Source organism: Zalophus californianus, chromosome 4 (genome assembly GCF_009762305.2).
Source record: "Zalophus californianus isolate mZalCal1 chromosome 4, mZalCal1.pri.v2, whole genome shotgun sequence".
Taxonomy (NCBI): Eukaryota; Metazoa; Chordata; class Mammalia; order Carnivora; family Otariidae; genus Zalophus; species Zalophus californianus.
In genome coordinates, this window is record NC_045598.1 from 190223160 (window position 1) to 190248979 (window position 25820).

Below are 25820 nucleotides of genomic sequence, written 5' to 3' on the forward strand. Positions count from 1 at the left end.
CCGGCATCTGACGCAGGTGTTCCTGACCCCTGGTTCAGGGCTTCCCATCCGGCCACCCTGCATTCTGTGTGCAGCACCACTGCCAGGCTGCTGTCCCCCTCTCAGTGCACCTGAGCCTCAGGCTGCCCCATGGGAGGGGCACCCCCTGGTTCACAGGGCAGCAACCAGCCAGTGAATGGTGGACGGTGAGCCACACCTGGGACAGATTGAATGACCTGTAGGCACAAGGGGCAGATTGCTCCCCTGGACCCAATCCGCTTGTCCACCCAGCAGCACCCCTCTGCCAGCCCCTGCCTGGGAGAGGGCACCCCAGGGATGGCGTTTCTTCTGCCTCTGAAAGCTCTAGAACACTCTCCATAATCCTTAAGGTAAAGGGCAGCTCAGGGGCCTGTAACATTCTTGGGGTGTGTGGGGTTTGGGGTTTTCCCTTGCAGGCCTCTCCTGAGTCTGTCCCATGTTGTCACTGTGGGGCCTCATCATTCTTTCCTTGCCCCTGAACTTGAAGAGCTTCACCAAGATACATGGCTGCTGTGGGACACTGTACATTGATTTTTCCTGAGATGGAGTGGTTAATATTTCTAATTTTTTTATTAGGGCATAACTTAACCTATTTAAAACTCCCACATCTTAAGTGTCCTCCTTGACTTTTTACATGTTTCCTGTAAAACCACCCAGGTCAAGACATAGAACTTTCCAGGGCGCCTGGGTGGCTCAGTTGGTTGGGCGGCTGCCTTTGGCTCAGGTCATGATCCAGGAGTCCCTGGATCGAGTCCCGCATCGGGCTCCCTGCTCGGCGGAGAGTCTGCTTCTCCCTCTGACCCTCCCCGCTCTCATGTGCGCGTTCTCTCTCTCATTCTCTCTGTCTCAAATAAATAAAAATCTTTAAAAAAAGACATAGAACTTTCCAGAACCTTCTCTCTCAGTACTCCCAAGGTGACCGCTGTTCTAGCTTGAACTTCAGATAACACGGAACGGTGACCTGTGCAGAGCTTTGTGCCCGATTTCTTTGTTCAGCAGAGTGTTTCTGAGGCTTGCCCTTCTGTGCTCCTGATGGACAGCTTGACTCCTTTCCATAGTCGAAGGACTGGTCCTCTTCTGCAGAAGAGCCATCTGGAAGCGTCCTGCTTGTCTTCCTCTGCCTTCCACATCTTCATGTCTTCCTTTAACTGTTCCATTTTATTTTGTGAAGCTCCCTTAGACCCATCTATCTTTTGCCTCCCCGACTTGGCTTTCTGTCGTGTGAACTCAACTTCCTGTTGCTTCTAAAGTGGCTTTTACTTCTGATAATGCCTCTTCGTCTTATAGGAGTAAACATTAAGTATTCAAATACGTTTTCTTTTTTCACAAGAATTACCAAGAAATTAACGATGTACAATGAAATCCTAGTAAACTATTCTATCTTGTGCTTCAAAGAGGACTTTAAAAATTCTAAATAGCTTCTCAACATGAACCTCTTTGCTTTGACCCCCATTTTTACTTCTCGAGGTTATTAGCTAGAACCCACTGGTGGCTCCAGAGAGGTCAGTACAGCTAGGCCCCTGGCCGCCTGCCTTTCCCTCTGCTCTCTTCTGCCGCAGAACCCCTTCCCACACTCCTGCTCACACTTCAGAACCCGCTGGGGCAGTGCCCGCGGCCTCTCTCCCAGCAGAGTCAGCCGCTGCCCTGCCTCCATGTACCGCTGCTGGGCGCCGGCCACCCCACACCGCCAGGCCTCTGAGTGTGTCCCTTTTCCGGGAGTGCCCCTCCGGTGGGGGCAGGCACTATGGTGCCCTGTCCTGCACATGTGCATCCCCAGCATCAGGCACAGCAGGGACAGGCCCTCCGGTGGGTTCTCCTGGGTTCCACAGCACCCTGCGGGTTGAGACCAGCCCGGGCAGCTGCTGGGTCTCACTGTGCTGAGACTTCCCCCCGTTGAAACTGGGATTTCCCGGGCTCCTGGGTGGCTCAGTTGGTTAAGCGACTGCCTTCGGCTCAGGTCATGATCCTGGAGTCCCGGGATCGAGTCCCGCATCGGGCTCCCTGCTCAGCAGGGAGTCTGCTTCTCCCTCTGACCCTCTTCCCTCTTGTGCTCTCTATCTCTCATTCTCTCTCTCTCAAATAAATAAATAAAATCTTAAAAAAAAAAAACTGGGATTTCCCACTGGAGGGCCACCGGGGTGTCTCCCCGCCAGTCCTCTCTCGGCGCATGTGTCGTCTGCGATGCGGTTGGAGGGGGTGGGCAGAAACCTGGGTGGGTGGGAATGCCTGGGGCCTCTCCCGGCAGCGGTCCAAGTGCTGGCCGGCCGCGCGCGCGGCCTCAGATGGGGCCCCGGGTGCAGAGGCCGCAGCTCCGGGTTAGTGTTCGGTCCGTGGGCGGTGCAGCCAGAGCGGTCGGAGGTGGGGCCGCCCAGGCCTTGCGGCGGGGCTCACCTGGCCGCTTGCCATTCTCCATTCTCTCTCTGTTTTCAGTAGTTTGGGGGAAAGAAGTAAGTAACAGGCCCCTACGCAGTTATCTTTGACCAGAAGTCCTGGTTTGTTTTGAGGAAAAGTAAGCAGATCTGAGATATTTTCAGTGATACTGCTCTGTCGCACCAGCACCGGGAGGGCGAGAGGCACTCCAAACACAAGCTGCAGGGCGCGTCTTTCTGGTCCTACGCAGGGTGCCGCGGTCCTTCTGCGGGGAGGCCAGCGTCCAGAGCAGCCTTAGCGCAGTCGTGGGAGCCGGCTCTCCTTTCTGCTTCGCGCAGCTTTTCGGGGAGAGAACGCTATACCTGCTAACTTGCAACTTGCCGGTTCTTCTCACCACAGCCCTGTGGGAACCCACGCTTGCAGCTCCTGAGCCTCCCAGGCGAGGCGCATCCGTGAGGAGGCCAAACCCCAGGGCGCTAAAGTTGCTCTGGCTTACACGTGGGCGTGAGGACGTTCCAGGTGCACATCGCCAGCCCTTTCCCGTGTCCCCGTGGCGTCGCGGCTGCCCTGCCACCCGGCCCTGGGCCCTTCTCACAGCCTGCCTCTGGCCTGGCCTCCCCAACACACACACCCCTTCCCACCCCGGGCATCTGTCCTTGCTTCCTTTTTCCCTTACCACTGGCTCTAAGGAGACAATGTTGCTGTCCCCAAAGTCTCTCCATGCTGTGGCTCAGAGTCTGGTGACATTTGCATGCACCCCAGAACGAGAAGCAGATTCTCCTGCAGGAAACCCTGGAGGAGACCCAGCCCCAGGTGTCTGCGGGGTGGCCGGGCAGAGCTCCCAAGGCCGGGCCACTGGGCCAAGGACTTGCTGGGTCCTGCAGAAGCCATGGGGGTGCCCAGAGGCTGGTGGGGCTGCCCCCAGGGAGGACAGGAACCCTGAACACGAGCCCAAAGGCAAAGGCAGCCTCGCCGTGAGCCCGGTGACCCACCAGGAAGACTGGACAGGCGGGAGACGCCGTAGCTGTGACCCCAGCTGGGGGGGGGTGTCACTTGGAATCCATTAGGTGTGGGGAGACCCAGCTGGGCAAGCCAGCAATCCGCCAGGCCGAGTCCGGCAAGGCCGCCCGGAGCGGGGCCCTCGCGCTCCAGCCCTGGAAGCCTCCCCGCGGGGAGCGGCCTCCCGAGGCTCCTGAGGGTGCTGAGGGCGGGAGGGTTTTTGGCCGCAGGCCGGACGTGGTGAAGCACCGGCGCGAAGCCGTGCGAGCGCGGGAAAGCCTTCGTGCACAGCTCGCTCTTCACGCAGCGCCCGTGGTCCCGCAGCGGCGAGCCGCCCGGTGCGTGCCCGGAGCGCGGACGCGCCTCCCGCCGCAGCCCGTCCCTGACCCGGCCGCCAGCGCGTCCACAGCGCCCAGGGAGCCCCGGCGGCCGCGCCGGACGCGGGGGTGCGCCCTCACCCCGGGCCTTCCGGCGGGAGACCCGGCGGCCTGCCGTGGACAGACACGCGGGGAAGCGCAGGGTCCGAGGGCGGTGCGGACACCCCCACGGCAGCCCCGGGCCGAGCCCCAGACCGCAGCTCGCGCCCCCGGCTTTCGTGCAGCCGTCGGACGCCCACGGTCTTTACATTAACGACGGATTCTTCCGAAAGGTTATTACGCAAATCGTCTGTACTGTCCGGCCCCTTACATAAAGTCTGCGGGCTTCTGGTCCGGGTCCTTGGCCCCCGACACAGACTCATCGGCTCCTTGGCAGCTCGCCCCGGGCCGTGGGGAGCGCGGGAGCAAGGGCAGGGTCGCGCAGCCCGTTCCCGTCGCAGTGCTCGGATCGCGGGGGCGCGCGGGGCCGGGGGTGGGGGGCAGCGCATGTGGCCTGGGGAGGTGGGGGGGGTGGACTGTCCAGCAGGATCGAGGGGGGCGGGGGGTGGACTGTCCAGCAGGATCGAGGGGGGCGGGGATGGACTGTGCCCCAGGCCGTGGGAACCAAGGCTCGCGAGCGGGGGGCCGGACTTGCTGTTGGGAATGTCGCTTGTGGGAGGGGCAGTCCTCCAGAATATCCGAGGTATCCCCCTGGAATGCGGAGGGGAAACTCTGTTTCTCCTTCGAGATCATCCTTTTAAAATGTTTTAACTTTTACGTGTTTTTTATAATTAGAAATAAGTAACGCAGTATGTGGTGGGTGTTAAAGACGGATGCCAGATGCTGTGAAAAAGCCCCAGCACACAGGATGCGGCGGGTGGGCTGGCAGGCTGCCCTTGGGGAGTGACGGCTCCAGAGGGGGCCGGGGCCTGGAGGGCATGCGGGAGGCCAGAGGCGGGAAGGGGGTGGGCTGCTGGGTACTGAGGAAGCTTCTGGGGCGAGCGGCCTGTGCTCTCCCTCCCGCCCTCACTTGCATTCTGAAGCTCCTTTGGGGCCCGAACTGTTCTGGCGGAGGTGGGGGGGGAGCGGGGGATTCAGGCGGCCTGGGCTCATCCCCTCCCCGCCCACTGCTGACCACCAGCCAGGCCTGCCCTCTGTGGTCCTGACCCTCATCTTTTTCCTCAGGCTGTGCCTACGTCTTGCAATAAAAGGGAACCATGAAGAGCCAGCAGGCTTTCTCCGAATTTTCTGCCCTCTGCCTAGTGAGCAGCAGTGTTCTCTCAGCCCAGCCCCGGAATGAGGAAGGCCAGTGGAGCAGAGACCGCCAACTGGCAGTGAACTGGACGTGTGTGGTTTCCAGCCACAGCGACCGGTGCTGGTCTGTCAGCACAGAAGTAGGCAGGCTTATCCTGACCCAGTGAGGCGTGTCACTTCCTTTTTCCACGTGCCAGCTCCGTCCTCAGGAAACTCCCACTTCCTCCTCGGCAGAGTAGTCTCTGTCTCTCGGGGTCCTTACTGCTAGAGGAGGTGACAGACACAGTGAGGCGCTACAGACAGGCTGCATTCGTGGAGGGACAGACCACACGCATGGTCAGGGCTGCAGGCCAGTCGGTGTGACTCTGGCCCTCATCCCCTCCGCCCCTGCCTCGCCCGACTGACGCCCCTCCGCTCCTCCAGGCACTTGCCCAGCCTTGGGGGCCCAGGGCCTGGACCGTTGAAGTCAAGGGAACCACCGCCAAAGCAACAGTGTGAGCAACAGGAACTCCTCAGCCCCGTCTGGGGCTCACAGAGGCTTGGAAGGACCAGGGGCAGCCCACAGGGTCAAGCGCTGCTTCAGCAACCCAGGGAATCCAGGTTTCCTGGTGGGGACCAGAACCTTGCAGTGACCAGGTCTTCCTGTCACCTTTCCACCTCTCATCTCTGCAGGGCCCCGTGTGGCCTCGGGCTCCAAAATGATGTAGGAGAACAGAGGGAGAGGAGCACTTCCCAGAAGGAAAGGCGTGCTCTTGCGGGAATGCATGAGGGAAGGGGTCCCGAGCAGAAGTGAACAATAGGCCCCCTCAGATGCACCCCAGAACCTGCTGGAAAAGAAAAATAATGCGCTGCCCAGATGGAGTCACCGCTCTAGCCGGCAATGAAAGAGCCCTCTTCCGGCTCCCGGTTGTCAGAGCAGTTCATACAAGACAGGAGGTGGACCCAAACCCTTTTCTCCTATTATATAAGCAAACTGTCTTGTAGAAAATTTGGGAAACGGAGACAAATAGAAAGATGTCACACTAGTTCTCACATGGCAGCAGTGCACTCTTCGAATTTCTTTATATCTATACAAATCCCTTCTGCCCAGACCTTCTTAGATGGTTTGCAAACATCAAGTCCCTTGGTCTCCCAATGCCTTGCTGTGTGCTTCCTACACTGGTGCATTCTCTTACGAAGCCAAGGGACAGTCACCGCCTCCAGCTCTGCGTGTGTCCATGGTTGTCACTGCAGTGCTTCCCCACCCCCCAGTCCAGCGGCCGCATCCCGCCCCCAGCAGCCACGTGTCCTCACAGCTTCGCAGTGTGATCATTCTCCTCAAGGATGGCTTTATTAGTTGCAAAGGGAAAAGCGCAACCACACAGTGGGAAACCCAGATGGACACTCTGACCACGTGATCAAAATTATCCCCAGCCAGCGACAAGCCGATGGACACGGTGGACACCTCATTGCAGTATTCCCTGTGGAGATGTAAGACCCGTGTCCAGTGACGAGGAAAGGGAGCCAGTGTGTGGACAGCACAGCTGGAGCTTTCCAGGCTGGGCAGCAGCAGGAGCCAAGGCTGAGAGAGCGGCAGGAGCAGGCCTGGCATGTTCGGGGAATGACAACAGGTCCCACAGTTGGCGGTGGGGTGACAGGCCAGCACTGGGTTGATCAGGGTGAGGGCGCACTGGGCGCAGCTGATGGCACGGAGTTCCTAGCTTCTGGATAGCCAGCATCCTCCATGTCCACCACTGATGGCCCGGCCCAGCTATGATGATGCCCCGCTTCCTGCCCAGCATCAGGGGCCACTCACCACCTGTGCTTCTGTTTGGTGAGTGGGGTTCAGGACACAGGGCGGATACCAGAGCAAGAGACTTTTGTAAGAGCATCTTGTAGAGAGAGGCACTGTCAGGGAGCAGGTGCACGTTTCAAGGGGCCCTCTGAGCTCTGGGGTTTCTGTAAGCATGTCTGAACGAGGAGGCTGAAGAGAGGCCACGGAAGTCATTGATAGGAAAAAGCACCTGGGGCACGGAGAGACAATTGTACGTGCCTTGGGGACATGCCGTTCAAGACCCAAGCCCCATGACGCATGCCTGTCACAGATGCCGTAAAGGTTTCTCGGCAGCGATGAAACATGAGAGCATCCATTCTGTCGAGAAACCCAAGAATGCAGTGCATGTGGGAAAGCCCGCATCCCTAGCTAATGTGTGGAGAGACGCCAGAGAACTCCTACTAAGTCCCACCCTCAGGAACTGAATCCTGCCAACAACCAAGTGAGCTTGGGAGGAGATGCTCCCCCTTGGAGCCTCAGGAGAGACCCCAGTCCCCACCCACACCTTCACCGTACCCTGGGAGAGACCCAAACACAGACGTGACTAGGCTGTGCCCAGACTCCTGACCCAAACAAACTGAGATCATAAAGGTGGGGAAGCTAAAGGGACACCATTTTAAAAATTATTTATTTATTTATTTTAAAAGATTTTATCTATTTATTTGAGAGAGAGCACGAGAGGGAGGAGGGTCCGAGGGAGAAGCAGACGCCCCGCGGAGCAGGGAGCCGGATGCGGGACTCCATCCCGGGACTCCGGGATCATGACCTGAGCCGAAGGCAGACGCTCAACGACTGAGCCACCCAGGCGCCAAGGGACATCATTTTTTAAAAGGCTACATCTCTGCTATTTTTCTGCTAGGCCCATGGTCCATATTTGCCCCTGAATAAGCCAAAGAAGCTCGGTTCCCACTCCAAGCGGGAAGCGGGAAAGTTAATCATTCTCTGAGTTCTGTCCTAGGGCCCCAACGCCTGGCTAACACCTGAGACGAGCCGGACCCCAACCACGCCCCAGGAAATGAGCTTCAAACCAACCCCGGCCTTTGATGATTTACGGAATAACACCTGTTGTTCACCCCGCACTCGCCTTTGGCAGGACCGTACCCTGGATTCCCCAAAGAGCAGGACCCAACCCCAAGGGACGATGACACTCACGCTCCCCACCCCCCAGTCGCGGCGGCTGCTATTGTCCGTCACTCACACCGCTCCACTCACACACCCACCTTCTCTGGCTCGCGTCTCATTGCGGCCTCGCACGCAGCCTAGAGCCCGCACGGCTGGTGCTCGGGGCCTCCCCCGGGTCCTCGGGCCCCTAAGTGGGCGGGCACTGGAAACCAGCGGTGAGAGAGCCCGGGCGCAGGTGGTGCAGCCGAGCGGGGGGCCGCGCGCCGGGAGGGAGGGCCGCGAGGTGCGCGCCGCATCAGGACTCGCCGGGAAGCGGGCAGCTGCGGGGCTCCCTCCCGGCGCGGACGCTCGCGGCCCCTGTCGCTGAAGGAGGTTTCCCCACATCCCTCCCCCGGTCCCCTCTGCCCACGGTTCCCCGGATTCGGCCCACCTCCTCCCCCGGGGCGCCCCCACCTTTCTCCACCTGCACGGCCTTAGTCCGCGTGTTCTTCCTCCCGCGGCCCCTGACCCCACCCGGGCCTGGCTGCAGGCGAAGGAGCAAAGACTTGGGAGGGTCGCGGCTCTGGGAGGCCGGCGAGCCGGAGCAGGAAGGGTCCGTGAAGACGCCGCGACCGGAACGAGCGCCTGGAGCTTCAGGCTGGGGAGCCGACCGGAGGAGCAGCTGAGCGCACAGCTCTCCCGCGGCCTAGAGCGTCACCGGAAGCGCCCGCGCCGCCGCCGCCTGGGCAGCCAGGTGCACAGTCCTCCCGCAGCCTAGAGCGTCGCCGGAAGTGCCGCGCCCCCGCACTGGGGACCGCGGCGCTTCCGGCGAATGGCGGGACTGCAGGTGAGTGGTGACGGCCTGCTGCGGGCCGTGCGCGAGCGGCCACGTGGGGCCCGGGTCTGGGCGCGGGTACGTGTGCTTATGCGGGGCTCTCGCTTCGAAAGAGCTGCTCGTGCGCCGTGGGGAGTGACAGCCTCAGGGGAGTCTCCCCCTGAGCAGTGAGAAGGCCTTGGGGACAGTTCCCCCCCGACCCCGGTGTGACGGCCAGGGAACAGCCTCCCTGAGCGTGTGACGGCCTCGGGACAGCCGCCCCTGGTCACTGACGGTCGCCAGGGGTCGCTTCATTCACTTTAACAGGCCGTGTTTTTAGTTGCGATGACGTGGTTTCCGAGGTTCGCTCTTAAACAAGTTGGAGGCGCAGTGTCCGTGCAGGTAGCTCTCTGCCAACACCGTGATCTCAGTGTCGGGTGGCTCCCCGCAGGGGAGACGGTGCCTGGAGGCTGTGGGCCGTCCCGCTGCCCGTGGATCCACCCGTTGCCCGCGGCCTGAGCGGCCTCCCCGACCTCCTTGCCCGGAGGGTGTTACCATCCTGAAGCGTAAAAACTGATCTTCGGCATTATCTTTAATTGCAAACGAGGCGGGACAAATGAGGAACTTATATTAAAAAATACACTGGCCACCTGTCAGCGTTCTTTTGTGGGTTACTTGGTGACCTTTGCCAGTTTGTCATGTTTTGTCGTTAACGTGTAGTGGTCTTTATGTTTTAAGGGTATGAATTCATGTTATAAACATACCACCAAGCCCCCCAGGGTTTTTTGGTTTTTTTTTTTTTTCATTTCTTTCCTTTTTACACTAAATTTCCATGTGTAGTTAAATCTGCTAGACTTTACCTTTGGTGTTAAGCATAGCAAAATCATTCCTCAATCCAAAACTGCATCACTCAAATAATTTTTTATTTTTTTGGTTTCATACTTTTATAATCAGATCTTCATAATTATCAAGAAAAATGTTACGTCCCTAGATGTGTCTCCAGACAGTTGAGGCCTGACCAGTGATGCTGGGCTTGTTCATCACAGAGCAAGCCCACGACAGGCTGCTGGCAGGTGCTACCACAGCCAGCTCTGTCCTCAGCCTGCCAGGGGGTGGGGGCAGGCCTCAGGGGAGCCAGCATGGTCCAGACAACATTCCCAGGGGTACTCTCTGGAACACTAGTTACTGGTTTGTCTGTTCAGTCATGACTTTGATTTCTAGCGGCAGACACAGGCCCGTGGAGTCCCCAGGAGTGGCTCTGGGGTCACCCCCACCTTCCCTGTCACTTTCTCCCCTTGTTTTCTTTCTTACTCAAGCAGGTGTCCCCACTCCTGGTGCTTCTGCAAGGCACAGCAAGGAGAGCCCCCAGGCCTGGGTCTCCAGAACACCATGGAGAGGGCTACCCTGATGGACACACACACAGGTGAGGGGTGGACAGCCAGTGGGGTTAGGGAGGAGGGGACAGCTTAGGAATCAGGGCTCCCAGAGCCCACCTGCCTGGCTGCTAGGGGATGTAGCTGGACTCGGGCAGCACTGCCCCGTCCCCTTCTTTGCCTAACACAGCTCCCACCCCTACTGCCTGCTGTCCTCACCTTTGCTCTCATGGCCAAACTCTGCACCCCTGTCTCTTTCTTGCCTCCCTTCCCCCCTCTCTCCCCGCCCCCCCGCCCCGCCCCAGTCTGGAGACTTCTCAGGACCCCGGCTAGCCTGGGCTTAGACTAGGTGACCCGGAAGAGTATGAGGAGTGGAAGTCTGGCTAGCCTTCCACCCACTGCCCCCCCAGGCTCTGGGCCCCCCTCTATTCTGAAGATTTAAGGCCATGCTTGTGGGCTGTTGAAGCTGAGGACTCCTATCCAGCTTAGTGTTGTTGCTGTTACTTCCATGTGAGACAAGCAGTGCTCAGGACAACGCCGCCTTCCCCTCACAGGGACGCTCGCACTGCCTCAGGCTCTTCCACCATGCTACTCTGATGCGGCATGTTCGGCAGCGGGAGCCTGGGTGGAGTATGGCCATGCTGCCAGGACATACTGCATGCCCTCCACACCTGCACCTGTTCTCCCTTGGAGTCAGAGAGCCCCTGTGTCAGGTGATTCAGCTACCCCGAGTCCACAAACAAACACTCATCCCTTCTTTGGGCCCTGCCGTGAAGCTGCCCTTCAAGTCCCGGACGTGCCTCTCCCTCCCTCCACTGACCTTAATCCTGGCAGATCTGGTCCAGACGGGGTTCTTCACAGTCCCACAGTCTTGGACTAAGTAATAATTTTAGCAAATGTCAACATACCCAGAGTGGTAGAAGAGAAACAGGTCACAACAAAACACACATTTTAAAGGGAATAAAGAGCACCGTCTCTTGGTTGCTGGTCCCGAGCACGTGTCAGGGGATCTGTGGCCTGACAGCGGGATACAGGCGAGCGTGAGACCAGTGGTGGGCCTGATGGGGCCCTTCAGTTGGGAGACCAGCATTTTTGCCAGGGGGCTGAATTTCTTGGTTAGAAGCCGAGTTCTAACCTTTTAGGAAGACTTCCCTCCGTCAGGGTTTCTCAGCCCTAGCACTGGACATTCTGGGATGGAAGACTCCTCGTTGTAAGGGTGTCCTGGGCATTCTAGAATATTCAGCATCCCCAGCCTCCACCCACAAGACGCCAGTACCGCCCCTCCCAGTTGAGACAACCAAACCTGTTTTCCCACATAGCCAAATGTGCCGTGCGGGCAAAACTGCCCCAGTCGAGAACAAGGGCTCCATGTTTAGGGCTCCGCAGGGAGCCCTTGGCAGTTATCACTGAGAGGACCCCCCCCACGCACACGGTGCTGCCTGCTGGTGCCTGGGATGGCCTCAGGAGGCAAGCAGTTCACAGGACCTGAAGCCTGACCCACTGGAACTGGAAAGGGTGTATGTGCCCCCCCCATTTTAATTTTGAAAACTCTTGCTTCAAAAACCAGTGCCTATGAGTTGATTGAACTTCTACATCTACCAAACCACAAGACCAGACTGGGCCTCCGCAGAGGGCCTCCTGTTTCTTAGCCCTGTGCCTGGGGCCTCTCCCCATCTCCAGTTGCTCAATTGGACAGCGCCCTTGTTAGGGAATCGATGGACAGTGGCTGTGGGTGCCTGCCTGCTCTCTCCTGCCCCGGGGAATACTGGCCTTGCCCCCGTTGCCCCCGCCCCGTGCAGGGGCCTTTATCACCTGGGCTGGCTCAGTTCTTGGGAGGTGCTCCAGTACCACAGGCTCGGCCCCTCAGAAAGCTACTCTTGAGGTTGAACGTGGCAAGAACTGCCTGGCGTTCTGTTTTGTGACCACATCCCTAAAGCCATTTGCCTAAATCGGTGTGTTGTCTGTGCCCGGGGCCACCGGCAGTCTCACCACCGAGCAGCCGGGACTGGGAGGCCCCTCAGTCCAGCCGGCTGGCTCCAGTCACTGGCTGTTGCTTACTCTTGGCACTGATTTCTGTCTGAGGAAGGATTCTTTTACTTGCCTGGACCAGAGGCCCTTTGGGTTTGGTGGGTTGTGGTGAGGTGTCAAGGACAGAGTTGTCTTGGGGAGTCCAGGGTTGGAGAAGTGAGCTGGGACCACGGCATGTGCCGCCGGGGCTCTCTTACCCTGTGCCTCCCAGTACCTCTGCTTTGGTGTTCCTCTGGCTCTGGTTTGCTGCCCGTGTTCTTTGCCTTCCAGGCCACACGGGGGCACCCAGAGCCCGGGCTTCTGTCTCCCGCTCTCCTGAGCCTGAGGGTAGAGGCTCAGGCTACCCCGGAGTCCCAGCAGAAGGACCAGAGGCGCCGGGTGCTGGGGAGAGCTGGGCAGGAGCGGCACAGGTGTCTGCTGCAGGCTGTTACTGTCAGCGCTGCCGTGACCCCGCCGGCCACCACCCTGTCCACTCTCATGCGGCTGTGTACCATCCAAGCTTCCTTAGGCCTCCAGTCACACGTCTCTGACCCTCTTTTCCAGCCCCCCTGGCACAGGCATCAGGCGGCAGCCAGGCTTCTGGCTGTGCTGCTTCAGTGGCAGAGCGAGGGGCTCAGAGCACGAAGCCAACGCCAAAGCAGGAGGCTTTGGAAGAAGAAGGGGCATGCCATGGAGAGAGAGTGCTGGGCCCGTTACAGGGGCCTCCCTGGGCACTGGGGCTTCCAGACGGCTGTGGGAATGAGGAGGCTGGAGACAGGCCCAGAGATTCCCCTAGGGTACCAGTTTTTTCTGAGAAACCTGGAGGGCAGAATGGCCTAGAGAGCAGTGGGTCCCGGTCAGACACCACCCTGAACACTCGCTCTGCCGAGGGTGGGAGAGGCCCCCGCAAAGGGCGGCCTTATCAGTGTGACACCTGCGACCGGAGCTTCAAATGCTATTCGGACGTGGCAAAGCATCAGAGCATTCACTCCGGGGAGAAGCCATACGCGTGCAGTGACTGCGGGAAGGCCTTCATCCACAGCTCGCACGTGGTCCGGCACCAGCGCACCCACCACGGGGAGAAGCCCTACGTGTGCAAGGAGTGCGGGAGAGCCTTCAGCCAGAGCTTCAACCTTGTCAGGCACCAGCGAATTCACACGGGAGAGAAGCCGTATGGATGTGCTGAGTGTGGCAAGTCCTTCGGTCAGCGGTCAGATGCCACCAAGCACCAGAGGACACACACGGGCGAGAGGCCATATGCGTGCAGCGAGTGCGGGAAGGCCTTCCTCCACAGCTCCAATGTGGCCCGGCACCAGCGCACCCACCACGGGGAGAGCCCCTACGAATGTCAAGAGTGCGGCCAGGCCTTCAGCCAGAGCTCCAACCTCCTCCAGCACCGGCGAGTGCACACGGGCGAGAAGCCCTACGCCTGCCCCGAGTGTGGCCGCGCCTTCAGCCGCAGCTCCTTCCTCAGCGAGCACCGGCGCATCCACACCGGGGAGAAGCCCTACGCATGCGGGGAGTGTGGCCGTGCCTTCAGGGCGCTGTCGGGCTTCTTCCGGCACCGGCGGGTCCACACCGGGGAGAAGCCTTTCCGCTGCACTGAGTGCGGCCGCACCTTCCGCCTGAGCTCTCACCTGATCCAGCACCAGCGCGTCCATGGCACAGACTGAGCCCCCCGTGGGTGAACGGGCCAGGGCGCGGTGGGTACAGCACCCGTGAAACTGGCTGCACCTGGAGGGCTGTGTACTTCATCCCACCTGCATGAGGAGGATGAGGAAGCAGCCTGGTGCTTTAAGTTCTTGCCATGGGGAAGCCCCCAGTGCCTCCGCGGCCCCCCTGCCCAGAAGTCAGAAGAGAAGGATGAGTCCGAGGGAAGGCTGCTTTATAGTGGGGAATGCAGACTTCCCCAAAGGAGGGAGATCTGAGGAGGACGTGTATCCACTGAAACTAATTTCATATTCCTAACACTTTGTTGATGTATAATTTACATATGGTGAAGTGCATGATCTTAAGGGCTGGGTTTTATGAGATTTGACAAATATAACCTGCTTTGACCTTTAGAACCACCAAGGTATCAAGATAATAGACTATCTCCATCGCCCCCTTAGCCTCAGAGGCAACCAGTGATCTCGTTTCTGTCACTATAGTTTTGCTTGTTCTAGAACTTTATGTAAATAGAATGATTTAACATATACTTTTTATGTCTGACTTCTTTCCCTCTGCTTAATGTTTTTGAGATTTATCAGTATTTCTTTGTTTCGCTTTTTATTGTTGTTGTTTTCTTAGTTCCATAGCACTTTTTTTTTTAAAGATTTTATTTATTTATTTGACAGAGAGAGACACAGCGAGAGAGGGAACACAAACAGGGGGAGTGGGAGAGGGAGAAGCAGGCTTCCCACTGAGCAGGGAGCCCAATGTGGGACTCGATCCCAGGACCCTGGGATCATGACCTAAGCCAAAGGCAGACGCATAACGACTGAGCCACCCAGGCGACCCTCCATAGCACTTTTTTTTTTAAAGATTTTATTTATTTATTTGAGAGAGAGAATGAGAGAGAGAGAAAGGTCAGAGGGAGAAGCAGGCTCCCTGCTGAGCAGGGAGCCCAATGTGGGACTCCATCCTGGGACTCCAGGATCATGACCTGAGCTGAAGGCAGTCGCTTAACCAACTGAGCCACCCAGGCGCCCTCCATAGCACTTTTTAAAAGGAAAGAGTCACTCTCTATTTTGTATCAAAGCTCTGTGTTTATATCTGTGTCTCCATCCAAGTAGGAGCTCCTGTAGCCAGAATTGTTTTACCACAGCCCTCGATACAGAGTATGCCAAAGCAGAATATACTCCACCAAAGAGTGTCCGTGAAATATGTAGGGGAGTGTGTGAAAAATGGTTTACAGAGGAGACCACAGGCTCAGCCAGAGGAGAGAATACAGATCTGTGTTTTCACACCCATTTCAGAATATGCAGCTTGCAGAACTCTGCTCAGCCTCATAAAGGCAGTACAAGAAAAGGAAGTATAAGATCTTGTACTTTCTTTTTTTTTAATTTAAATTTTACTTGGTCAACATACAGTGCAGTATTGGTTTTTGGAGTAGAATTCAGTGATTCAAGATATTTATATTCTTGGGGCACCTGGGTGGCTCAGTTGGTTGAGCATCTGACTTTTAATTGGGCTCAGGTATGATCTCAGGGTCATGAGATTGGGCCCCGTGTTGAGCTCTGTGCTTAGCACAGTCTGCTTGGGATTCTCTCCCTCTCCCTCTCCCTCTCCCTCTGCCCCACCCCGCTAGGGTGCTCTCTCTTTTAAAAAAGGAAAAAAGAAAGGTATTTGTACTTTCAACAAATGTTTCCTAAGCACTTACTTGTCCAGGCTCTCTGCCACTGATCTGGGAGAGACAAAACCAGCATGATGTGAGCACTCAGAGACTTTACAGGTTAGAGAGTGAGACAAGCAAGGAAAGCCATCTGTGTGTGCCCAATAAAAAGCCCAGTAACAGAAGTACCTCCAGGGAACTAAGAGCACAGGAGAGAGGCACACACAGATGATCAGGGCAAGGGAAAAATTGGAAAGAGATCCCAGGAGTGGTGATTCCTAAGCCGGTTCTTCAAAAGATTTAATCAACAGATGGGCTAAATGTTGTGTACAAAGCAGAGGTCAGGGTGCACTAGGGGGTGTGAAAGGGTATGAGAAATGTGTTCACTCATGGAACCTTGGAATCTGCAGTCAGAGAAGGCAGAAAGTAAAATTTAAGTGAATTCACTATTCATAACTTAACATTTTACATCACATCATGACAGTGTCATGGATACAGATATGTTTTATTTGCCAGGTAGGAGTGGCGAAGTATCTTTGTTGCACATCCTAGAACTCTGCCATAATGAATTGAGTGAGGTCATCTTGTTGAAAGTTTACTGTAATGACTAAGATAAATCTGAGCAGTCACCTGGCCATGAGTCCTAGGGTCCAGCTTCATGATCCAGATCTGTGCTGGTCAGGCTGTGGTTTGATGCCATTTCATGGTTATCATCTGCTCTAGCTTAACTACTGATTGTGAGTTATTTTGGGTCCTATAACTTGCTGGGACCTCCAAAACAGCAGTACAAGTCTAGGGCTCTTGTGGGCACCTATTTCTTTTCTGATGTGAGTTTAGGCCAAGGGTTGTGCAGCCTGTAGGGGCAGAGTTGCCCTCAGAGTGCACTCAGTGGTACCACAGCTCTTGGGCCAATGGTGAGGTGGAAAACTGAGCCCAGGATTCCCAAGCTGAGCCCAAATCCTCAGATAGGCTGAAGGGTCCCAGGTTCGTGGTCCCTCTCAGATACCAGGAGAAGCCAAAGCAATCAATCTTTGGAGGAAATCTTCCCCTACTTAGACCTGTAGTATTCCTGTTTATAAGGTCAAGCAATGAGCTGACATCACCAACCATATAGGAAGGTCTCACTGAATGAGGGTCAACAAAAACAGCAAACAGTAGACATAAACCTCAAAGAACTGCAGATAATGAAATCGCCAGATAATGCAGGCAAGGGAATAGTTATGTATGAAGTATGTACAGAAATAAGACAAATCATAGCAATGAGAAAGCAATAAAGGACTATCAGGCATAGACAGGCAGGGTTTTTAAAGAACTTTTAGAAATGAAAAATAGAATTGTTGAAATAGAACTCAGTGGGTAGGTTAAATAGCAGATTAGACACTGCTGAAGAGAGCATTAATGTAGTGGAAGATACATCCAAGGAAATCGGATACCACCCAGACAAGGAGATGAAAAATCTAAAGGAAATGTGAAAGGATTTGTAAAGCAGAATAAGACGGTCTAGCATGGGCCTGATGGGAGCCCCAGGAGAAGAAAGGGTGAAGGAGAGGACACCCAGTGAGGCCCTGCGATGACACGCCCCATGATTATGCAAATTCCAACTTTATCAGCAGCTGGCTGCCACAGCCCACCCAATCCCTACTCTCCAGCCAGGCCCAAGCTCTCATCTTGTGCAGGGTTGAGAATGGAGGTGAAGGTGAGGTCAGTCAGGGAGAGAGCAGCCAACCCCACCTGGGGAAGATGAGTATTTGCATCCCCAATTTTAACTGGCCCAATCTCCCCTTAATCAGGCTAACAAAATAATCAATGAAAAGAGAGGACACTGAATTCATTACCAATACACTGGAAGTTCCAGCCATCCTCAAGACCCAGAACCATCACCTTCAACACGTAAGCCACAAAGGACAACTGTAAAGTCGTGCCCATCAACAGCTGAGACACCTGGAGGGGCCTGGCATCCGTGCAGGCTCCTTTCATTCTTCACAAGGACGAGATTCTGCACTTTACGGGACTGAATTTTTTTGGACCCCCTGTTTATAGTGTCCCTACAAGCTTTTCTTTATTTAATGAAAAGCATAAATCCACACATCTGGGAAGCATAATGTATATGAAGCAGCATAAATAAAGAGAAATCCACACCTAGATACAACACAGTGAAAGCACAGACCAGCAAGAGAGATCTTCACATCGTCCGAGAGAAAGGCTCAATCACCCACAAAGTAGCCACTGTCACACCATCGGCAGACTTCTCAAAGGAACACAGAGGTGGCAGCTGGCTTAGCCTCTTCGATGTGCTGGGAGGAAACACCTGTCACCCGAGAATTGCATGCCCAACAAAATTATTTTTCATAAAGAAGGTGAAAAAAGACTTTTAATATAAGATCATTTATCACTAAGGAACTTTCACTAAAACAACCTCTGAAGTTTATATTGCAAAGAGAAGGAAAATGATTGCAGAATGATGGCCTTAGATATGACACAGAGTGGTGAGCAAACAAAATGACCAATATGAATGAGGTCCAAACACTGTATAAAAGAATAATGTCGACTGAAGTACCAGACAATAGCATGTCCGCTAGAAGGGGGTGTAAATGTTCTAAGATCCTCCTACAGGTGGGAAGGGGCATAAGACCTTAATTTTAGACATTGATAAATATGTGTAGTATAATTTAATGTTGATTAGTAAATATAAGCTGTATACATTTCCAGTCCGATAGAAAAATGCAATCATTTAAAGTGAACAACTACTATCAGTTAAAAGCATGAGTTGGTAAAGAGAAAGATAAGAGAAGGACTGGGCAAATCATCACAGAGCGAGATGGCAGAATGTCCATGAGCACAATACGTCTTAACGAGAGGAAACTTCCAGTTAAAAAATTAAGGTGGGTAAGAAGAGTCTGTTACTCAGAACCACAATGTGAATGAAGACAGGAGTAGGTGGAGGCATGAGCCCGCCAAGGGAGTGGAGTCCCATGTAGGCAGCCGTAGAGATGAGAAGCCAGTGTGCACTGAGATGCGGGCAGCCGCTAATGAGCCGCCGGGAGTCTTGGGTCCGTCCCAGGAGCTAGCGAGCCACCTCCGAGACACGACAAGGAACTGACGTGCACTACAAACCCTCAAAAGCCAGTGTGCTCAAGGGCTCGAGTGCCAGTGAGCCTCGCCTGTGCCCACGGGCCTTCGTCACCCCTACGTGGTGGGAAGCTAGTCATTACCAGGCGCCTGAGGAACGTTTCTGATGTGCAAGCGAGAAATCAAACCAAAGGAAAAAGAGATGGTGCAGGAAATGCAGAAACGGTGAACAAAATGATGACTAGTGACCCGAGATCGAAAAGGAACTGCGCCCATTAAAAAAGAACAAATAGTATTTTAAAAGGAAAAATTCAAAGCAAACCCTAGAAGTTAAATGGGATAGCCACAATTAAAAACAAATTAGCAAGTTGGTTGAGAGGTGAAGTGAGGAAATCTTTTTTTAAAAGAGGAAAAGGGAAAGAGGCAGGTGAGGTGGGAGACAGATTAGGACCAGCAGGCATTCCAGGAAAAACCAGAACGTGGTGGGAGTGGGACGGCCAGAGACCCCATCTGAGGCTCCCCAGGCCTGACAGACCCACATCGCCGCAGTGGAAGCACCTGTCAGCTCCCCACAGTGACAGCACGCACGACGCTGCGTGGTGCCCCTGGCCACGGGGAGGCCCAGCAAGCGCCCGCGTGGCGGACCACACAGGGGTGAGGAGGCCTGGGGAAGACTTCTTCACAGCCGTGTCACACATAGAAGACAGTGGAACGAAACTAACAGTTACACGAGAAGGTAATTTGCAGCCTAAAAGTTGGCACATATTCAAATCATCAGGCGTGATGGCAGTAGTAGAATGGTATTTTCAGATATGCAAGTTCACCAAAAATGTTTCATGACTTCTTGTGGAAGTGTTCTTCAGGAGACGCAGAGAGGAGATCTAAACAAGTGAGTAACTGAGAAAGAGGAACAAGAAGACTCCAGTAGACAGGGGTCCACACCAGGACACCAAAGACCCGCCCAGGATGCGCAGACAGTCTCTGTCTCTTGGGAGGAGATGCAGAGGTCTGTGACCAGTTTTAGTTTCCCACAGCACACCCTGTGGCACAATTATTTACTGTCTTTCCACACACAAAATACACTTACCCCTTTTATGGCTCCCAAAAGTCTCAACCAACTGCCATAGCAGGCACAAAGCCTAATCAACATCTCATGATTTTCATCAGGTCTGGAAGTAGAGGCGAGGCCTCTTGAGCCAGAGACCTGTCAATGAAAAAGAAAAATTATCTGACCCCTCGCAAGAGAATTTTAAGACCCCTCCCATCCCATGGCCCCCTCGAGCTACAGAACCTGGAGGGAGAGCCTGGCCATGGGCACTTGGCAGCCCTGCTGTCCTGTCTGTTCAGCATGTCTGATGGGTCCCTGCCCAGAGGGGACAGAGTGTGGACGTGGGTGTGGCACACAGGTCTCTCACAGACGATCAGACCCTTCCCTGAGTCAGGGCTTGGAGTCCACCCTCTTTAGGGCCCCCCTCTGCCGGTGCCAACACCCTGCACACCCTTAGGCAGGTTCCACAGCGGGGCACAGAGGGGAACACAGCACGGCCTGGCTCCTGGGCAGGCAGCCAGGTGGCATAGCCCCCCACCCATCTCTCTGAAGAAAGCGTGAGAGGCAGCTCAAGACTCAGCAGCTGGTGGAGGGGACACGCCTCAAAGGACGGGCCATGGGTGTCGGCGACCTTCTGTATAATGGCAACAAATGCTTGCACAAGCATTTCATTGCACAAAATGCCCAATATTGCTTTAATAGTGAAAAAAACACAAAGTAAGTCGCAATGAGGCAGAGACGTGTACTCAGAATTCAAAGTCTTCACTTGCCGAGTCAGGAGCCCACGCAAACTGCTCCCTGCACATCTTGTGGATCTTCTCCGCAGACTGCCGAGCCTCTCAAACCTGCAGAGAAGACCAGGGTTCTCAGGAAGAGCCCAGGACACGGGTCAGGACACCAGGGCCCCCAGGACCTGCTCCTCCTGCCCCACAGCATAGCTACCCCTCCACGGGTGCAGAGGGACCTGCTGGGGCCAGCTTCCCCAGTGTAGCCCTAGGCAGCCAGCATGTGGGGCTCACAGGCGACCCGGCCATGTTCACACCCAGCAAGCAGGCTGAGTGCCCCCTGGCTGGGTGGATGCAGGCAGCTTCATGCTCACGGTCACCCTATGACACTGGGCTCCATTTCCCAGAGCTCTTGGGGAGGTAGGACACATGCCAGGGGACTTGGCATCAGACAGTCCTAGGAAGGACCTATGATGACCACGGAGGCACAGGGGGCCAAGCTGGGGCCCACGAAGCAGGTGACACTGATCTGGGGGTCCAGGCAGCTGAGCTCTCCTCCCCGTCTGGAGCCTGCATGCTCAGTATCATGAGCTGTTCCTTCAGCTTCTTCAGCAGCTCCCCCCTCTTCTCAGCAGTCTGGCAAAGTAGGGGAGGGCCACACTTCCTGACCTGGCCCCCACCTGCCCACCCCAGAGAGGAGGGAGAAGCCCCAGGAGGCAGGAACCCTGCCTGCGCCACTGAAGAGCCCACAGCAGGATGAAGGCAGAGTCATTCTGGCCCAGACTTCACAGAAAGGGGAAGTGTGGACATCTGAAACGCGACAGGCAAAGGCCATAGCCAGAGAGAAAAGGAGCAAACAGAAGAGCCTTTCCATGCCCGAGAAGATGCTCAGCTCTGTTCCACTTTTTTCTTCTTCTTCTTCTTTTTTTTTTTTTTTGGTGGGCAGCAAAGCAAGTTTATTGAATGATAGTAAAGGGATAGTACAAAGCTCCAGAAGGGAAGGGGACCCAAGAGGGTTGCCCTCTGTTCACCTTTTATTTTTTTTAATTTATTATTTTTTAGGATTTTATTTATTTGAGAGAATGACAGAGAGGATGAGCAGGGGGAGGATCAGAGGGAGAGAGAGAAGCAGACCCCCTGCTGAGCAGGGAGCCCGATGCGGGACTCGATCCCAGGACCCTGGGATCATGACCTGAGCCGAAGTCAGACGCCCAACCATCTGAGCCACCCAGGCGCCCCGTCTATTCACCTTTTAAAAGAAAATCAAATGCATCAAAACCGAGGCCTGCTTTCCTGCCTCCACAGGCCTTGGTGACGCTGGGCGGACCGAGGGCCCGGGACGGCTCGGGGCAGACGACAGCAGTGCACGTGGGCTGCAGCCCCCGTCCTCCTCCAGGAACGCAGGCCCCAGCTCCACCCGCACACGGGCGCAGGCGCACGTGCTGCTGCACCGGCCAGAGCAACCCCAAGAGCTGCTGCGGCCGCTCGGCTGGAAAAGCAGGCATCTATCCCCAGGGGTCAAGAGGCATGAGCTCCGTGTGCAGGGGCCGCTGGGAACAGCTGCAGCGAAGACGCCAGGGGCCTGAGGGCAGAGGGAGGACAGAAGATGCTGGGCCGCTGCTTCTGGAGAAGAGGAGGGGAGCGGGGAGAGCAGGTGGGGGACACACACCAGAAGCTCCCCAGCAGCTGCCTCTGGGGATTCAGGGTCGGGAGGTGCAGCCTTGTTCTTCACTGAAGGGGAATATTCTTTGATCTAAATGTTTGACTTTCCTCATACACACACCCCACTACTAAAAACTCCCCTCTGGGGCGCCTGGGGGGCTCTGTCGGTTAGGCGTCCGACTCTTGGTTCCAGCTCAGGTCGTGATCTCGGGGTTGTGGGATTGAGCCCCGCGTTGGGCTCCACGCTCAGCGGGCAGTCTGCTTGAGATTCTCTCTCCCTCTGCTGTCCACCCCCAAAATAAAGAAATAAACCTTGAAAAAATAAAAAATAATAAAAACTCTCCTCTGCGCCTGAGGACACCCGTCACAATGAGGAAGCTTCCAGGACCACAGCCACAGCAATGAAGCATAAAGGGAATTCTCCAGTACAGGAAGGGTGAGGCCAGCGAACCGGGACAACTGTGCTGACAAGTCAGGTGACCCAGGTGAGATGGACAAGCTCCTGGGAAGATGCGAACCACCACCCTGACCCAGGAAAGTGGAAAATGTGAATAGGCCTGTAACAAGTACAGAACGTGAACCAGTAAGTTCAAACTTCCCACAAGAAAAACGCAGGCCCAAAGGACTTCACTGGTGAATCCCACCAAAGAAGAAAATGAACATCAATTCTTCACAAATTTTCACAAAACAGAAAAGGAGGGAACACTTCCCAACTCTGAGAAGAGCATTACTCTGATACTGAAACTAAAGACATCACAAGAAGACCACAGACAGGTCTCCACTGTAAATACAGAAGCAGAAATCCTCCACACAGCACTAGTAAAACAATCCAACAATATGCAAAAAAGGTTCTACACCATGACCAGGTAGGATGCATCCCAGGGACGCAAGAATGGCTCACCACCCAACAATTAATGGAATATACTCTATCAGTAGGAAAAAGACAGAAACACACGTTCATCTCAAGAGATGCAGAAAAAGCATCGAGTGTATGCAGAACACCTGCTTTCCTTCTGGTTGTCCAGAGGGTAGGTGTGTGCCAGGCAGAGGGCGCCTATGTGCCCAGCCCCTGATCTCCCTGGGCCCCGAATCTCCAAGGAGTGTCCTGCGGACGACGTGCCTCGTGGGTGCCACAGATCACTGGGGAGGGGAATTCAGCATGTCCTGCATGGCTCCGCAAGCCCATGCATCTTTTCCCTTCGCTCATTTTACTCTGTACCCTTTTGCTGTACAAAGTCAGAGGGGTGATTCTGTGCCAAGTCCTTGGGTCCCACAGAATCACTAAACTTAGGGGTGGTCTTGGGGACCCTCGACAGGGTTGCTGTTAAGAGTGGGATTCCCCAGCACTCAGACTCACCGGCTGGTGGCCAGAGCATTATTCTGAAAAGGAAGGATGTGGGGTGGGGCAGGACACAGTGTTGGTGCCCGGATGGCCATCAAGTCGTCCACAGTGTGAAAGACCAGCGGAACCGCCATCTGTTGTGAGTTACCCGGGGATCTGGAAATGACAGATCCAATCCCAAGACAGTGGGCTTGGATCCTCGGGCTGCTCTGGCCACACCGTCTCACGGGAGGGAGACATGCAGCACAGGTGATGCTCGGGGCTTCTCTTCTACAGGTGGGAGCAGCAGCCCCCAAATTCCCAAGAGTGAGTTTTGGATGGGGCAAAAATGTTAAAAGTTCACATTGCTCTCCCCTCCAGGTGGGAGGGGAAAATGTCAGATTAGTTCCCTGGCCTGGAACCAAGTGGCAGATTCACAGCTGCTGTGCGCTCCCAACTTCCTATTCCAGCTCGATCTTCCCAGAAGCCAGACGTTAGCCTGGGAGGACTGTCACCATCGGGGCTGAGAGCAAACTCGCAGCAAGTAAACATGGAATTTCTGTGATGAGTTTCTATTGTGGCTACTGCATCCACACGTATAGTAAAAAAATTGATTCAAAATGTTAAATGCTTATAATTTCATAAACGCTAGAGGGATCATCCCAATCAGAAAAAGCGCCAAGAAAACGCATTAGTGGACCACGGGAGCCTTGCCTTGTGCAGCCAGTGGGAGGGTCAGAATTTAAACTCTGAATCCTGGAAACACCAGAGTCCCTAAATGATGGCTTTTTACCGTGATGTCGCCTACTGGAGTCTCTGGGAAAGCAGGCACTGCCCTCAGATAGGGACGCGCCCTGGAGTCTGACATGCTGCTGGAGCAACTAACGAGCTCTCAGTGGTGACTTTGAGCAGGTCAGGTTCTGAGCTTCGGACAGAGGCACTCCTCAGGGCTGGGGAGCACCATGCTGCTGCGGAAGGAAGCCTCGGTCTGCGTGGAATCCTGAAGGCACAGCTTGGACACGCCTCCAGGGGTGCTAAACTGCACAAACATCAGGGCTGCCAGCTGGACCAGCAAGGTTACCTGCAGGAGCCCACGGGGAAAGTTCCGGAGCGGCCGACAGAAATCAAGTGTGCGTGTGTGTGTGTGTGACACACTGAATGCATTCCCGCGTGAGTCTTTTTTTTTAAGATTTCTTTTATTTACTTATTTATTTGACAGAGATAGAGAGAAAGAGAGAGAGAGAGAGAGCACGGAGGCAGAGGGAGAGGGAGAAGCAGGCTCCCCACTGAGCCCGGAGCCCAATGCGGGGCTCGATCCCAGGACCCTGGGATCATGACCTGAGCTGAAGGCAGTCACTTAACCAACTGAGCCCCCAAGGTTCCCCAACCAATTGCATTTTTTTTAAGATTTCATTTATTTGAGAGAGAGAGCACAAGCAGGGGGGAGGAGAAGAGGGAGAAGCAGGTTCCCTGCTGAGCCAGGAGCCCGACACGGGACTCAATCCCAGGACCCCAGGATCATGACCTGAGCTGAAGGCAGACGCTCAACCATCTGAGCCACCCAGGCGTCCCTCCCATGTGTGAGTCTTGCACATCTGCAGGTGGGCTCATCACCCCCCCAATACACACACACACACACACACACACGCGCGCGCGTGCGTGAGGCTCAGCCCTTGACCTAACACTTTCCAGGTAAGAGCGATCTGCAGGGGTGGAGGGAGCACCTCACCCCTCCATCTCTTGGAGGCCCCTGTGGCACACGCCCAGGGGGCGGGTGACTGTCCCACACAGCCGAGCTTGGCTCCGCTGCTCGCTGGGTCATCAGAAGAAAAGAGACCCACACATATTTAGATATAAAGCCATTTAGAACTTCTGTGGAGATTCAGCACTCTGTCCTACCCCATCCCTGGAAATGTTTGTGGAAATGCTTTTGTCCCCTGGGCACAAAACCCAGACGAAAGCTCTGGACACATGAAGAAATGTAAAGTCATGATGACTGAATGTGAGCTCCAAATCTGAGACAATGAAGAAAACCCTGAGATGCTGCTGGGGGGGGGGGTGTGTGCCTAGTGAGCTGCACCTGAATTATCTGCACTGGCCTGCCATCCCAGGGCTCCAGGAGAGGACCCTGAAGGTCACGCCTGGCTTCTCCGAGTTTCAGGCCTTTTCCCTTTGCCTGGAACCAAGCTTAGGGGCGCCAGGTCCTGGGAGGCCTCCTAGTGAATCACTGAACTGGGGTGGTCTTGGGGACCCCAACAGAGCTAGCAGTGAACAACCCAAAAAATGAGATCAAGAAAATTCCATTTACAACAGCAGCAAAAAATAAAACACTTACAAATAAATCTAACCCAAAAAAGGTACAAAACTTGTATTCCAAAACTTTGTTGAAAGAAATTAATATTTATTTAAATAAATAAATTCTGGAAAGATAGCCTAGTGTTCACAGGCTGGAAGGCTTGACTTTGTTAAGAAGACAATACTTCCCAAACAGATCTACAGACTCAGTGCAATCCCTATCAGAATCCCAGCTGTCTGAACACTCAAATTCAGGTCAAATTTCAAGGGACCCTGCATAGC

At 55.0% G+C, this 25820-nt stretch overlaps 1 protein-coding gene and 1 long non-coding RNA gene across 3 annotated transcripts in view; both read left to right on the top strand.

Moving 5' to 3' along the window:
- The window catches only part of LOC113916405 (zinc finger protein 345-like), a 39164-nt gene extending 24844 nt beyond the window's left edge, over positions 1-14320 (top strand). The window contains 1 exon segment of the mRNA XM_027582656.2: positions 13004-14320. Within this exon segment, the coding sequence (XP_027438457.1) occupies positions 13004-13778 (775 nt within the window). The 3' untranslated portion in view covers positions 13779-14320.
- Positions 8722-12805, top strand: LOC113916412. 2 transcript variants are annotated; one of them, XR_003517928.2, is made up of 3 exons: positions 8722-8758; positions 10045-10148; positions 12397-12805. It is a non-coding gene; the product is annotated as an uncharacterized LOC113916412 (long non-coding RNA). The 2 variants fall into 2 exon arrangements; XR_003517930.2 differs by having other exon boundaries at positions 8728-8758; positions 10042-10148.
- Positions 14321-25820: the final 11500 nt, after the last annotated feature.